Source organism: Periplaneta americana, chromosome 13, assembly GCF_040183065.1.
Source record: "Periplaneta americana isolate PAMFEO1 chromosome 13, P.americana_PAMFEO1_priV1, whole genome shotgun sequence".
Classification (NCBI taxonomy): domain Eukaryota; kingdom Metazoa; phylum Arthropoda; class Insecta; order Blattodea; family Blattidae; genus Periplaneta; species Periplaneta americana.
Genome location: NC_091129.1, coordinates 31,909,574 through 31,923,342, shown reverse-complemented (window position 1 = coordinate 31,923,342; position 13,769 = coordinate 31,909,574). Strand labels below are relative to the sequence as shown.

The following is a 13,769-nucleotide window of genomic DNA, read 5'->3' as shown; positions in this document are numbered from 1 at the left end:
CAAATTTCAGTCTGCAGGGAGAAATGAAGTCACTATTAGAAGCTACGCAAGGGAATGGGGGAACTTATTGATTGCGTAGGTACCTATTGTATGATATAATAAATGGCAATGTAGATACGATACATGTGCGTACGCCCACGTTATTTACAATCTGTACGAGTGAATCTTAATTTACTGTGACTTAGCGCCATCTGGTAATAGCAATTTGTTCCATCACGATATAGTGTAATCATTGAATTCGTAGGTAGCAGCACTTTCTGCTGAATTTAAAATGGCGTCAGCGTCAACTTATGTTAAAGATGATCAAGGTATTTCTTTTCAAAACACAAGTTTTAAATGAGAGATTAGCATCATTTATAAGTTATGTTAAACATACTTATCTAATGGTATACGCTTATAATGCAATACTAGTTGTATGTGTAAGAATTCTTGTATTGTATGAACTAAAATTAGGTATATTTTCCCATGCTTTTCCAGGTGTATACCAAATATAGCAAGTGATGGAGAAAGTGGAAGGTAGATAGGGAAGGGGCATTATAGCTCAATCTCATATATGTTATGTATCTTATTAGTACACATTCGTTAGCGGTGTAATTTATGATATGGATGTTGTATTTATGTAATTTAATATTCAAAGGTACCACATTTATTGCTGCAAGCCAGAGACCTGATGGCACTTGGAGAAAGCCAAGGAGAGTGAGAGATGGTTACATCCCTCAAGAAGAAGTTCCGCTGTAAGATAATGTGTCTGGAAGAGTGTATAGTTTTAATATATTTTTTAAATTATAATAGCAATTCTGTGTGATATACGTATTAAAAATTTCTTCACACTGGCCTATTAATAGTTACAATAAATAGTATGTTCTGCAGTGTCCCTAAAGGTAACTAGTTTGCTTTAACTTATAAATTTATTTAGTGAAATGTTGTATGCAGGAAGAGTGGGCGCGACGTTTGGAGTTACCATAATAAAAAATTAGTCTAATTTGGAATTCGTGGAAAAATATTTCGTCTAAATTATACAGTTGGAATAAATCCAAAAAACGCAATGGACATTTTATTATAAAATAGCTCCATCTAACTTTAACTTTGTGTAATGCGCAGTGACCATTGAACCAATATCATCAAATTAGACTAAAGTGTAAACACTTAGTTTTCACTTGTACCAGTAGTAATAGTTTGTTTATTAACTTAATGGGAAAATAATTATATCGATGTCTTGCTTATTCGCTTTCGTGTACAATTTAATTTTCATTTATTGTATTCCATAGGTCTTACATTAGCACTGAAGCTTTAAGGGGACACTCCACTAAAAATTACAACTTTTTTTGCTATTCATTGTTTTTTAACCAAATTTTGAGAGGATGTTTATTATGTAAAGGAATGACAAAATCCAAATTTTGAACTCCCAAATATTATTGGCTTTTGATTTTTTTTTTCAATTTTTTATTTTTTAGAACTATTTTCAAACCGAACTTTTTAGTAGAAGATCTCAATTTTTAAGCGTGCTTTTGTTGGGTTACATTCACAAGCCATAGAGAAGCATTTCTACGCATTCATTTTATTTATTCGCTTTCAAAAAATTTTTTTGAACTTTTGAAAATGTTATTTTTTCTATAATTCGCGATAAAAAATATTAATAAAATTAACTAGCAGCATTTGTTACAAAATAGATGCATAGAAACATGCAGCTACCTCATAAATACTTGTAGTAAAAATTTCATCCAGATTGATTAATATTTGGTGTAAAAAAGTTAGTGTTGAATCAAGAAAAATAACAGTAGTTCAAGAGATATCGAAACGGGCCGTCTGTCGAAGGTATATACCTTTTTTTAAAAATTTTAACACTTTTTAACGTGTGACTAAGTAATTTTATGTTTTTAAGAAAAATAAATTTACAGAAAAATGGATTTTAAAGTAAAATGAATATTTATGTAACATATACCCATTAAAATTCTCCTCCACTACATTCATCTAGTAACTTCAGGGAGCTAACTTTAGAACAAAAGGTTACTAGATTTGTAACCAGAAATTTGTAAAAAAAAAAAACAAAAAAACAAAAGAATTCCTTAATGAAAAAATAATTTCGACAGCTCTTCTTCCTTAATTAAAAAAATTAAACATATTTGTAATCAGAATTGAACTAAATTCATTTGGGGTATGAAAACATATATTCTAAAGAAGTGAAATAGTAAAAAATATTTTGGAAAATGTTAATGATTTTCAGTGGAGCAAGTCAAGAGTTACAAAATCTTTTGATCTCATACCGTCAACAAAATCCATTTTAAAAAAACAGTGAAACTTCTATGTCTTCCCATACTACACATGGGAGAGAAAACGTACTTAAATCATTGAAACCTTTTCACATCCCTTGGCCTCATGTCACTTAGCTAGACCTGTCCCCTCATCTAACCCACTAAAATTGTCACATATTACCTCGGCCTCAGATCACTTAGCTATCCTCTCATTTAACCCATAACGAAACACAGATAAAATGCCAGGCCCTATGTGATGTAGGGATATAGACCTACCGAAGATTGGCCAAAAAGAGTTCTTATCTGAACAGTCAGACAAAAATTAAACTGGTTTCATTTCATCAGATGAGTCGTATTATATTAATTACTAGTGGCTTGTGCAGCAAACGCTGCAAACTAAGTTCGTTAGACATTCAAATAAAAATGTTTCAGATTTATTTTCAACGAAAAATACTAGACATTTTGAAAATTATTTGCTTCCATAATAATGAAACATACTACCTCTGAATGTTATTTTTATGCCAAATACTTTTTCTTGAAGCTATCCACCTTCAGTTTTTGAGTTTCAATGCGAAAACGTAAGTAAAAATGTCAGGACGATCAGTGGGGTTTCCATGTGGGAGAAAGCAATAGCTATTTCAGATCATTGTGGATTTTAGGTGAAAGTTAAAGAAAGTCAGGTTTGCTATGCTTTGGAACAGTAGACATACAATCTTGGTGTAGCTCCTGCATGTAGAGGGTAAAATCATTTTATCCTGGTAAGAGATCTTGCTGAAATGATCGGGATACTACAAAATTTTCTAGGCTTCTTATTTTATCAGTAAGTAATACCGTCTCTGTATTTTTTGCGCTCTCTCGAGCCAATACTGAATCTACACCACACCGCCATTAAATATATGAAAAAGACCCAACCCACTTGATCAATAACTATAAAATATTTGATTTTTAATAATATTATTATCTTACGCAAGTTTTGTAGTTTATATTAACATCATGGCATTAACTGTAATAATAATAATAATAATAATAATAATAATAATAATAATAATAATAATTCATTTTTAATAGTAATAATGTCATCAAACCACCTCAAGTTTTGTAGATTTTAATATCCAATACCAGCTGTACTCAGAAAATTACACACCGCAGAGATTTTCCACCGCAAAATCAGACGTGTAAATAATTTTTAGTAAGTCTTGAAGCTTTTCATAACCAATTGAATTTGAACTCTAAAACGTCAGCAATCCTGCAGGTCATGGCCTTCGTGTAATAGCCTATCGTTATTGTAGTGTGTGTTTTGTTTCATATTCAAATGCAATTAGTTCTCAAAACTGACGAAAGATGGATTTTGGAAAATAGGAAAATGATGTAGGAAAATTGACATTTCACTGAAAACTACTATTTTTCTGAAAAATTTTGGGTTCCAAGCTTCAAAATGAGGAGTCGTTTATTACAATCTGTTCAACCGTTTTTTCGTAATTTCCATTACCAATTCAAATTATATATATAGATGTAACAACTACATATAAAACTATAAAACTTTCTAACATTGAAAGTGTTTAAAAATTAAAAAAGAAAGGTAATGTACCTTAATGATAGATGGGCCCATTTCAACACTTATGGTATCCTCATCAGTGTCCTTCAAACTGTGGCTCTAACTGGTCTTGATTTTCAGTGATTGCTTTCGTCAATGGTGGGGGATGTGCTGCTCTTATGGTGGGGGAGGGTTGTTTGTATGTCGTGTATTATGAGATCGAATAATGTATGTGCATTGAATTGCGTTAAAGTAAACTACAAAGAAGAATGAAGTACAAATGGAATAACGATCAAGGTCCATTTTAGAAAGTTTCGAGAAAAACGAATTTTAAAGTTTAAGCACTTAATACTTAGTTATGTGTGTATTTAATAGAAATTGACGTAGTGGAATGTCAAGAACGATGATTTCTTATTACTAGCTAGACCATATGATAGTACTTCCATTCCACTATAAGATAGCATTATTAACTCAATTTCGATTTTTGATGGACCTTGATCGTTTTTCCCATGTACCCTTCAAATATGTAATTCTCAGGTTAATGAATTCGTATTCACAAGTGATTTATACCTGTATTTTTAGATTAGGACGAAGTAATGATGACTAGGGGGCAGATTCATATGTGCTAAAAAGTGGAAAATATGCATGCACGTATGCCCTTAAAAACTAGGATATTTGTACTGTTACGAAATGGGGAAGCATTTCACTTATATTTATCGTTCACATATTTCATTAATACCTAGAATATTTTAAATACATATTAAACATTTTCAATTTGTATTGAAATTGAAGTAAACAGCTACATTATATAATTACGAAATGGTAACAAAAATATATTTACAAGTAACGCAATAAAATTATTCAACATCTTGATTATACAACTTTTAATGCTATATCACTTTGGAATATGTATTATTTAGCTATCGCATGTTAAATATTATAATACCTGCTCAACACACAAACAACATAAACAAACAAATACAACCACACAGGCATATACAAACTCAAATGCAACACCTACAACAACTTCTACATAGGACAGACAGGCAGATCATTTCAAACACATTAAAAAGAATACATCACAGCCATAACAAAAGTACAAAATACTTCCACACATGCAGAACACATCACAAATGCTAACCACACCTACAGCGACATAAATACAGACATGGAAATTCTACACATTCAACCAAAAAGCCAAAAACTAAACATACTAGAACAATACGAAATATATAGACACACAAAAACACATCCAATTGAAATTCTCAACACACAACTCAATTTCAGAACACACACACTCTTTAATTCCACATTACACTACACAAACACACCCCCGCAGGAAACACAAACAAAAGGCGCCAAGACCAGTACCAACCAGTTCTGAAGATGGCCCATAACAGGCCGAAACTAATTAACCAGGTACTATAATATTTAACACGTGAAAACTAAATAAGTAAAACATATTCCGAAAAAAATATTCTATTGCACACAAGAAACTTCAAGATCTGCGACTTCATTTTTGACTGAAATTAGGGTTGTAGTGAATTAAGTTACTGTATATTTTTCCAGATTCCCAGACAACACAGATTTTCTATTTTACACAAGAATGTTTATATAGGAGCCAGTCAGCAAGTTGAAAGCTAAAAATTTTTTGCGATGTTAGGGCTGTTAATTTACCATTATTCGCTCCGACTCTACAAATGTGTCTCATAAATGTCGCAAGTGATGAGCACTGACTACTTACGCCTAGTTCGTCAGAGACTATCCAGGGTGAACCACAGGCAGTGGATATACTATTTTTTATTGTACACTCTTCATAGCTTTATATCGCGTACAGAATACTCAACATTTATAAACACACTTCAGTCAAAGCTTTTACCTTTTCTTCTCACGTAATTTTTATTTTAAAGAGGAATTTCCCTCATTTATTCTGATTTCTACTGTTTAGGGGACCATTTATTTTTTATTTGCAACAATTTTATATCCAGCCGAAAATTTCTCAAATCATTTATTGCTGCACAATTTAAAGCTACCATATGTGAAGGGTACACGGGAAAAACGATCAAGGTCCATCAAAAATCGAAATTGAGTTAATAATGCCATTTTATAGTGGAAAGGAAGTACTATCATGTAGTCTAGCTAGTAATAAGAAATAATCGTTCTTGACATTCCACTACGTCAATTTCTATTAAATACACACATAACAAAGTATTAAGTGCTTAAACTTTAAAATTCGTTTTTCTCGAAACTTTCTAAAATGGACCTTGATCGTTATTCCCGTGTATAGTGAGGGTCACATAAGAACAGTTCCCAAACAGCAAATATTGCCGTCTTGTCAGTGTTGCCAACTGTTGCTAAATATCATACGATCCTTCGTACTAAATTACTTGTTTACTTACTGTACTTTATGTTGGAAGGTTTATTCTAAATAATTCAATAATTTGTAACGTGTTTTCGTTGGCAAACTATACGAGAAAGGGATCAACATGTCAAGTATTTTGTCTGGCATTGCGAAATTCATTGGTTTGACTAAACAATTGACTCATGAAACCTAACCTAAAATTGTATTTTGTTTGACCACATGAATTATTAGTTCTAATTCCGAAAACTTACCTGACTGTAGTCTTGAATTATAACCACAACGCAACACTATTTTGTATTAATATTAATACTGATATTAATTAATTATTAGTATGTTCAAATTTCACTAGCTTCCAGTAACAGGCTCAGAAATCTAGTACAATTTCAATTTCATGGAACGCCAGTACCGACAAATATTGTCGATATTTGTCTCAGCTGCCAACATACTAGTTACAAAATCACTACCATTTGTAGTATTTGTCAGTATCGAAATTCGAAACGAAGTTGGCAAAAGAAAATTCAACCTGCAAACAAGAAAATCACCACAACCCACTAGCATATGTAGTAATGGGGGAAAAATGGTTAGGTTTCACCCTTAGGGTATGAAGTAAGCTGACCCAGACTATACCCTTGATATGGATTGAGTCTTCAGCTTGTCTACATAAGGGACATTTATCTTTCTCTATGTTCCCTCTCTTATTCTTGATCCTTCAAATATATAATCTCCACCATTGTATTCCTGTTCCTTCTTTCTTCTCTTGGATTTATTCTAATAATAGTCCACACCTGTGGAGTAACGATCAGCAAGTCTGGCTGCGAAACCAGATACCCTGGGTTCGAATCCCGGTCGGGGCAAGTTACCTGGTTGAGGTTTTTTCCGGGGTTTTCCCTCAACCCAATACAAGCAAATGCTGGGTAACTACTGGTGCTGGACCCCGGACTCATTTCACCGGCATTATCACCTTCATTTCATTCAGATGCTAAATAACCTGAGATGTTGATCCAGCATCGTAAAATTTATTCTAATATATTCTTCCTGTTTCCATTCAGATTTCAAACATTCCTACTATTTGAAAGTCGATGGTTATATTCAGAGTTTAATTGTGTTGATTTATTTCAAATTTTATCAGTGGTTATTAATTGTATATAAGATAATCATATAATTTCAACACTGGCTCATTTGTAAAGTAGTAATAATACTCTTATAGCAATATTGTACCGGTAAGAATATAATTCAGTTGTACTTTCTATTTTAGATATGAAAGCAAGGGAAAGCAGTTTCTTAAAAGTCAGCCTCACTATCCAGTGGGATTGTCTCCTGAAATTATAAATGCTGCAAAAGCCAAGAAAGAAAAGGCTGAAAGAGCAGCGTCAAAATCCAGTCCCATACCTGGACTAGTCGTGGTTCCCACAACTGAAGGTATTTTTTTTCTTTCTTTTTTTTTTTTTTTTTTTTTTTTTGTGATAGATACTACTGTTTTAGTAACACTAAAATTCTATATTATTGACTTACTTTTAAAATCTCGTAACTGCATTTGAGGAATTTGTACAAGGAAGCAAAATAACTTTTTATTTTTTTATACCCCAGCTAACAACTGTTACGCATTTATAAAATGTAGAAACATTTGCAAACTTACGAGATGTTATCAGCAGACGCATTTTGAAAATATACACAGATTTCGACTTTCGGGACAAATTGGACTTATGGTGTTTTAGAAGTAAGTCGACAATATATGAATTACTATTATAATGTATGTTTTGAAGTCACCTACATGTGCCTCTACAAGGAAGGTGACGTAAAGGACCATCTGCCAACATGCTAAAGCTTAACCAGAGATGGGAAAGATACGATAACTTTGTATACCAGAAGGCAAATGGTTTAAAACCACAACCCTCATATCATTGGAAAACATATTTATATTATGTGTTAAAAGAAAAATGTAACATTTTACTAGACTATTTCCATTCATATGTCTAGCATTAACATGACAGTAGGTATAAATTATAATGACTATTACACTTTTACTACGTCATACTACTTTTGATCAATAAAATGGTACAAAAGGACGTGTTTTAACCAATCATCGCTGTTTATTGCTGCAATTTTATCACTTCCCTAGCATTGTTTGTTTTTATCACTTCCCTAACATTTGTTTCTTTATTTGCCAACATTTCAAACTGCAAATTCTTTATGGTACTATAAAACATGCTTTGCGATTGTCATTTGTTTACTGCATCGATAGTCAACTGAAAATGGTGGCTCCGCTAGTGAAGCTAACATTAGTGAAATAGAATTTTACTTTCTTCTAATCATGTAATAGTCTATTAAATTCCACTCGAGTTTTGATTTTCTCTACATAAATCAAAGCCCTAGCGAGATTACTGTTGATAAAATTATTAGTACCAATAGTTCAACATTATCTTGTGATTTGAATGTAACAAGAAACTTGAAACTTATATTATACACAACAATAATCTAACCAGTACTACTACATAAATTTGAAAATAAAGTCTTAAGGAAGATTTTCAATCTAATTTTTTTATTCAATTGAAAATAGGTGGAAAATTTGAATAACAATGACACCCATGAATAATTATACATTAGATCTCCATTTACAAAAATTGCATTCATTTATAGTAGTAAAGTAAGCTTCTTTTTTGTATATTTTTAATATTCATATTAAATATAAACCTGAATATGTGTGATACAATACTAAAATCACACAGGATAAGACTAGAAAGGACACTTATCTCACGTTTGACAAAGTTCTGGAGTTCTCCTCTCATGCCAGGTGCTGAAAATAAGACAGGTAAATGAATAGAAACAGTAGAAATTAAATTTTTAAGAAGAGTAGCAGCAAGTCATACTCTCTAAGTTCAGTTCGACAATGCAGGCATTTCACAAAATTTTAAACAGCTGTCGTGAATCTAATCTTAGAATGAGCCCAAACAAGAAAATCCATCAAATACTCTAAAAAAAAAAAAAATCTGAAGGATTAACAGATATGTGGTGCCATAGTGTAAGATAGGAGACCTCAAATGAAATGGACTTCATACTTAAATTGACAATTATATTTTTTTTTTGAAGGAGACTTGAAACCAACTCATAACTAAATAAGTTATTTGAGTAAATTTTAAATAATGAACTCTACAGTCTTAATGATTATAGTCGTATTTTGTATGAGATAAAGTTTATAATTAACGTGCAGTTTTGAGAAACAGATTACATATTATTATTATTATTATTATTATTATTATTATTATTATTATTATTATTATTATTATTATTATTATTATTATTAATCGTATGTTGAATTACATCTATGAATAGTTCAGAATCAATCAATCTTCTTAATGTATCCAGCTGTTTGCTGACAACAAGAAGTGCATTATAGTCCACTGTAGTCTATTCAGTTGTTATTTTTCACGAGAAATGAGGGGTATTTTGAAATAGTTCAAAATAAGTATCATTAAAAGAATTGAATAACTGTTTGTGCATTATTTCAGGTAAATCGAGCAAGAAAAAGAAAAAAAAGAAAAATGGTACAGAAGATGAACTAAGTGAGAGTCTCTCCAAAATTCAAATGACCCCTGAGCCTAAAGCTCAAAATCCTCAACCTAAACCCCAGTCAAAAACTCCAACTCAGTCAAAATCACAGCAGTCACCCAGCCAGCCAAACACACCCATCACACCGACAGATCCTGCCAAAAGAATCAAGAATCTTCGCAAAAGGTTACGTGAAATTGAGTCCATAGAGCAAAAAATAGCAGCTGGTGAACAGAAACTCGAAAAAGAACAGCTAGATAAAGTTGCAAGGAAGAAGGAAGTTTTGAGTGAAATTGAACAGTTGACAGACACATTAGGCAGTGAATAAATAAATCGTTTGTTGTGGAAATAAAAAGAGAGAAATATATATATATTATATATAACCGGGATGAATATAAATTTGCAATAACCTTTTATATGGAGTTTCTATGATACAGTTTTCACTCCATTTGAAGATACAAAGGAGTATTTTGTTGTGATTTTATTTATTTAGAAAGACACTTTCTTCAGCTTTCCTAATAATGGGACTGCCTGTTGGACAAAGCATAACTTTACTAACACACAGAGTGAAAACAAAACTGAAATTAGACAGAGAAATGTAGGGAACGAACAAAAAACCATGTACAAAACTCTGAATGACAAGAAAATATGTTATTTTTAACAGAAACTCTGAAAATTGTATAAATGTTTCCCAGTAGAGAATTATTGATGTCAATATTATATGGTTTCTATATTTTCCTTTTAAGTTGATCCACTGTGATGTCACTACCATATTTTGATGATATTTATGTTCAATGGATGTAATATAAGAATCATGTAAGTTGTACAAATACTAATTTGACATCTGATTTTGATGTTTTATCATAGACTTGAATAACTGGCTTCAATTTTTATCTTACTTCCTACCATATTATCCATAAGTAGTTTCTAGGAGTCTAGGGCCTAGCAGATAGTGAACATATCATATAAATTCATAATCAGGACTGTGGAGTTGGAGTTAGAAACGATTTTATATAGAATGTGAATCAGTAAAAATGCACCAAATCCAATCACCTTATAAAAATATTATCTCAACATTTTATTGATCATTAGTTTAACCAACACTTTTGCTCCATGTGGTTCTATGGTGGCTTCCAGAGGTCTGCATCGGACGTTTTCGCTCGAGTGCCAAGTAGTTCATAGCATAATCTGATAGGTAGCGCACATGCATGATGGGTAAAATTTTCACAAGCGATAAATCCTCGAATGGTATAAGCCGAGCGTTAGACATTCGTTCTTGTTACAGTGATGAACTGTGTAGTAACATCATAGATGTTTATCATTTCAAAACTTTGCAGTGTTTAACTAACCTCTCCATAGTACAACTACAAAACTTGCTTTAAAATGTGATATAAATGTTGTAGGTAAATTTTTTTTTTTCCCCCAACACAGGAGTGATTTTGTTTTTGCCACATCTGATAGATGTTATTGGATGTAAATGTAATTATTATAAATTGAGAACACAATCACGATAATGCAAGAACTGTATCAAGTTTTCTAGTAACAATAATAATAATAATAATAATCTCTAATAATTAGTTGTGCAGCATGATTATTCGTTTTATATTTTCTGTGACGTTATCTCTGTACTAATATTGTTATTAATCTACTGCTATATCAATAATACTTTGTAAAACGTTTCTACATTGTCGCAGTATATAGGTGGAACATTATGTATGGACCTATCATAATTATTAATTACCAATAATAACTGTATATCGAAGTTTTTCATACTATTTTATTTATAACTTCATGTTCCTGTTTAGGTACATTCCGTTGACTGTTCCAGTAAACGTTTGTCATAAACGCAGAAAATAAAGCCTTATTTTACCGTGTGAACAAAACATATGTGTATCTTATCTGTCGCCTTCCATACAAGATAAGACATGTCGGTGAAATGACCTTTACTGTGCTTCTATTTCTTACGAGCGTATCACGACCGATCGTATCTCACTCGAGGGTGTGACACTCAACCGAGTTCAAGCGAGCGATTTAACTCCAATGCAGCACTCTGGTGGCTTCACTTACGGAGATTCAGTGATGGCTGCTTTGTAAATTTGTCTCCAGTGTTTAAAAACTCATTGCTGTTATAGCCTAACTTTTTCTTCACTTAAACATAAATTGTAATTGTGAAAAAATGAATCTGGGGATGAAATCGATTCTGTAACATTTACGACTCTAATAAGTTCACTATTATTAACACTAATAAGCACTTACCAAAGAGTTGTAGATTTTGCACCGACTCTACAGTCCTGTTAATAACCTTTTCGTATTTTATTATGGATATGGCATATAATAGGGAGAGGAGTATGACAAGGATACCCTTTATCACCTACCCTGTTCAACATCTAATTGGAGGATTTAGTGAAGAACTGTTTTCAGAACATGGGAGGAGTGATAGTAGGAGGAAGAAGAATAAATTATCCATACCTATGGAGTAACGGTTAGCACGTCTAGCCATGAAACCAGGTGGCCTGGGTTCGATTCCCGGTCGGGGTAAGTTACCTGCTTGAGGTTTTTTCCGAGGTTTTCCCTGAACCCAATATGAGCAAATGCTGGGTAACTATCGGTGCTGGACCCGGGACTCATTTCACTGCCATTATCACCTTCATCTCATTCAGATGCTAAATAACCCTAGATGTTGATAAAGCGTCGTAAAATAACCTACTAAAATTAAAAAAAAAAAAAAAGAATAAAGTGTATAAGATTTGCTGATGATATGGTGTTGTTAGCAGAAGAGGAGATGATACTAAGGGATATGCCACTAGAGCTAAATGACAGCTGTGAGCAGTATGGGATGAAGATAAATGCAAATAAGGCGAAGATCATGGTTGTAGGAAGAAAAGTAAAGAAGGTAAACTTGCGAATTCTAAATAAGGCAGTAGACAAGTGGACAGCTTCAAATACTTGGGGTGTACTATAAGCAGTAATATGAGCTGCTGCCAAGAAGTCAAAATGAGAATAGCAATGGCAAAGGAAGCTTTTAATAGAAAAAAAAGCATCTTCTGTGGACTTGGGGAGAAAGAACTAAGGAAGAGACTAGTGAAATGCTTTATGTGGAGTGTTGCAATGTATGGGGAAGAAACATGGACATTACGACGTAGTGAAAAAAAACGACTAAAAGCATTTAAAATTTGGATATAGAGAAGGATGGAACATGTGAAATGGACAGACAGAATGAGAAACGAAGCTGTGTTGGAAAGAGTGGGTGAAGAAAGAATGATGCTGAAACTGATCAGAAAGAAGAAAAGGAATCGGCAGAATCACTGGTTGAGAAGAAATTGCCTTCTGAAGGATGCACTGGAAGGTATGGTGAACGGGAGAAAGGTTCGGGGCAGAAGAAGATATCAGATGATAGATGACATTAAGATATATGGATCATATGAGGAGACAAAGAGGAAGGCATAAAATAGGAAAGACTGAAGAATGCTGGGTTTGCATTGAAAGACCTACCCTTGGGCAGAACACTATGAATGAATGAATGAATGACATACAAATTACGACATATCAACGTCACAAATTCATATTTTACATTATTTAATGAAAGCATACCAAAGATATTAAGTATATTCTATAGTGTTTTTATACTAATACCGCATCAAGAATCCATATCTTCTGCATTTATTATAATCTTGCCATCCTAGGATTTTGTTTTTAGCAAAGGAGATCTCTCAATTTGTTTTTGACTAAAGTAGCTGATCAGATATAAAGTACCCAACACAGTAAAACCTTGGATTACGAGCATAATTCGTTTCGAAAACATGCTCTTAATGCAAAACACTCGCATATCAAAGCGACTTTCTCCATAAAAACCAATGCAAACTCAGATTAATTCGTTTCATCTTTTATTTGTATAAAATACAGTGTAATTTAGGTAAAATTCAATACAATAGTGCAACACAAATTATTTTGCTGTATTTTGTTTTTGAGTGTCTGTCACCTCTTTTACTGCTTGGTAAACTTCTTGAACATTTAAAGAAAATATTTTCACTATCACTAACGGAATCACTTCTGACTGCTTCACTGACTGGAATAT

At 32.6% G+C, this 13,769-nt stretch overlaps 2 protein-coding genes across 3 annotated transcripts in view; one reads left to right on the top strand and one right to left on the bottom strand.

Moving 5' to 3' along the window:
* Nucleotides 1–207: 207 nt before the first annotated feature.
* Nucleotides 208–10,562, top strand: Pym (partner of Y14 and mago). 2 transcript variants are annotated; one of them, XM_069842998.1, is made up of 5 exons: nt 208–308; nt 478–516; nt 638–734; nt 7,404–7,567; nt 9,655–10,562. In XM_069842998.1, exons 2-5 carry the CDS (start codon nt 501–503, stop codon nt 10,020–10,022), a joined length of 645 nt encoding a protein of 214 aa, XP_069699099.1. In that variant the 5' UTR covers nt 208–308; nt 478–500; the 3' UTR covers nt 10,023–10,562. The 2 variants fall into 2 exon arrangements, with proteins under 2 accessions (XP_069699099.1, XP_069699098.1); XM_069842997.1 differs by lacking the exon at nt 478–516 and having other exon boundaries at nt 239–308.
* The window catches only part of LOC138711787 (neprilysin-11-like), a 96,146-nt gene continuing 91,113 nt past the window's right edge, over nt 8,737–13,769 (bottom strand). The window contains exon 20 of the mRNA XM_069842995.1: nt 8,737–8,942. The gene's annotated coding sequence lies outside the window, so the exon portion shown is untranslated. The remainder of the gene's footprint in view (nt 8,943–13,769) is intronic.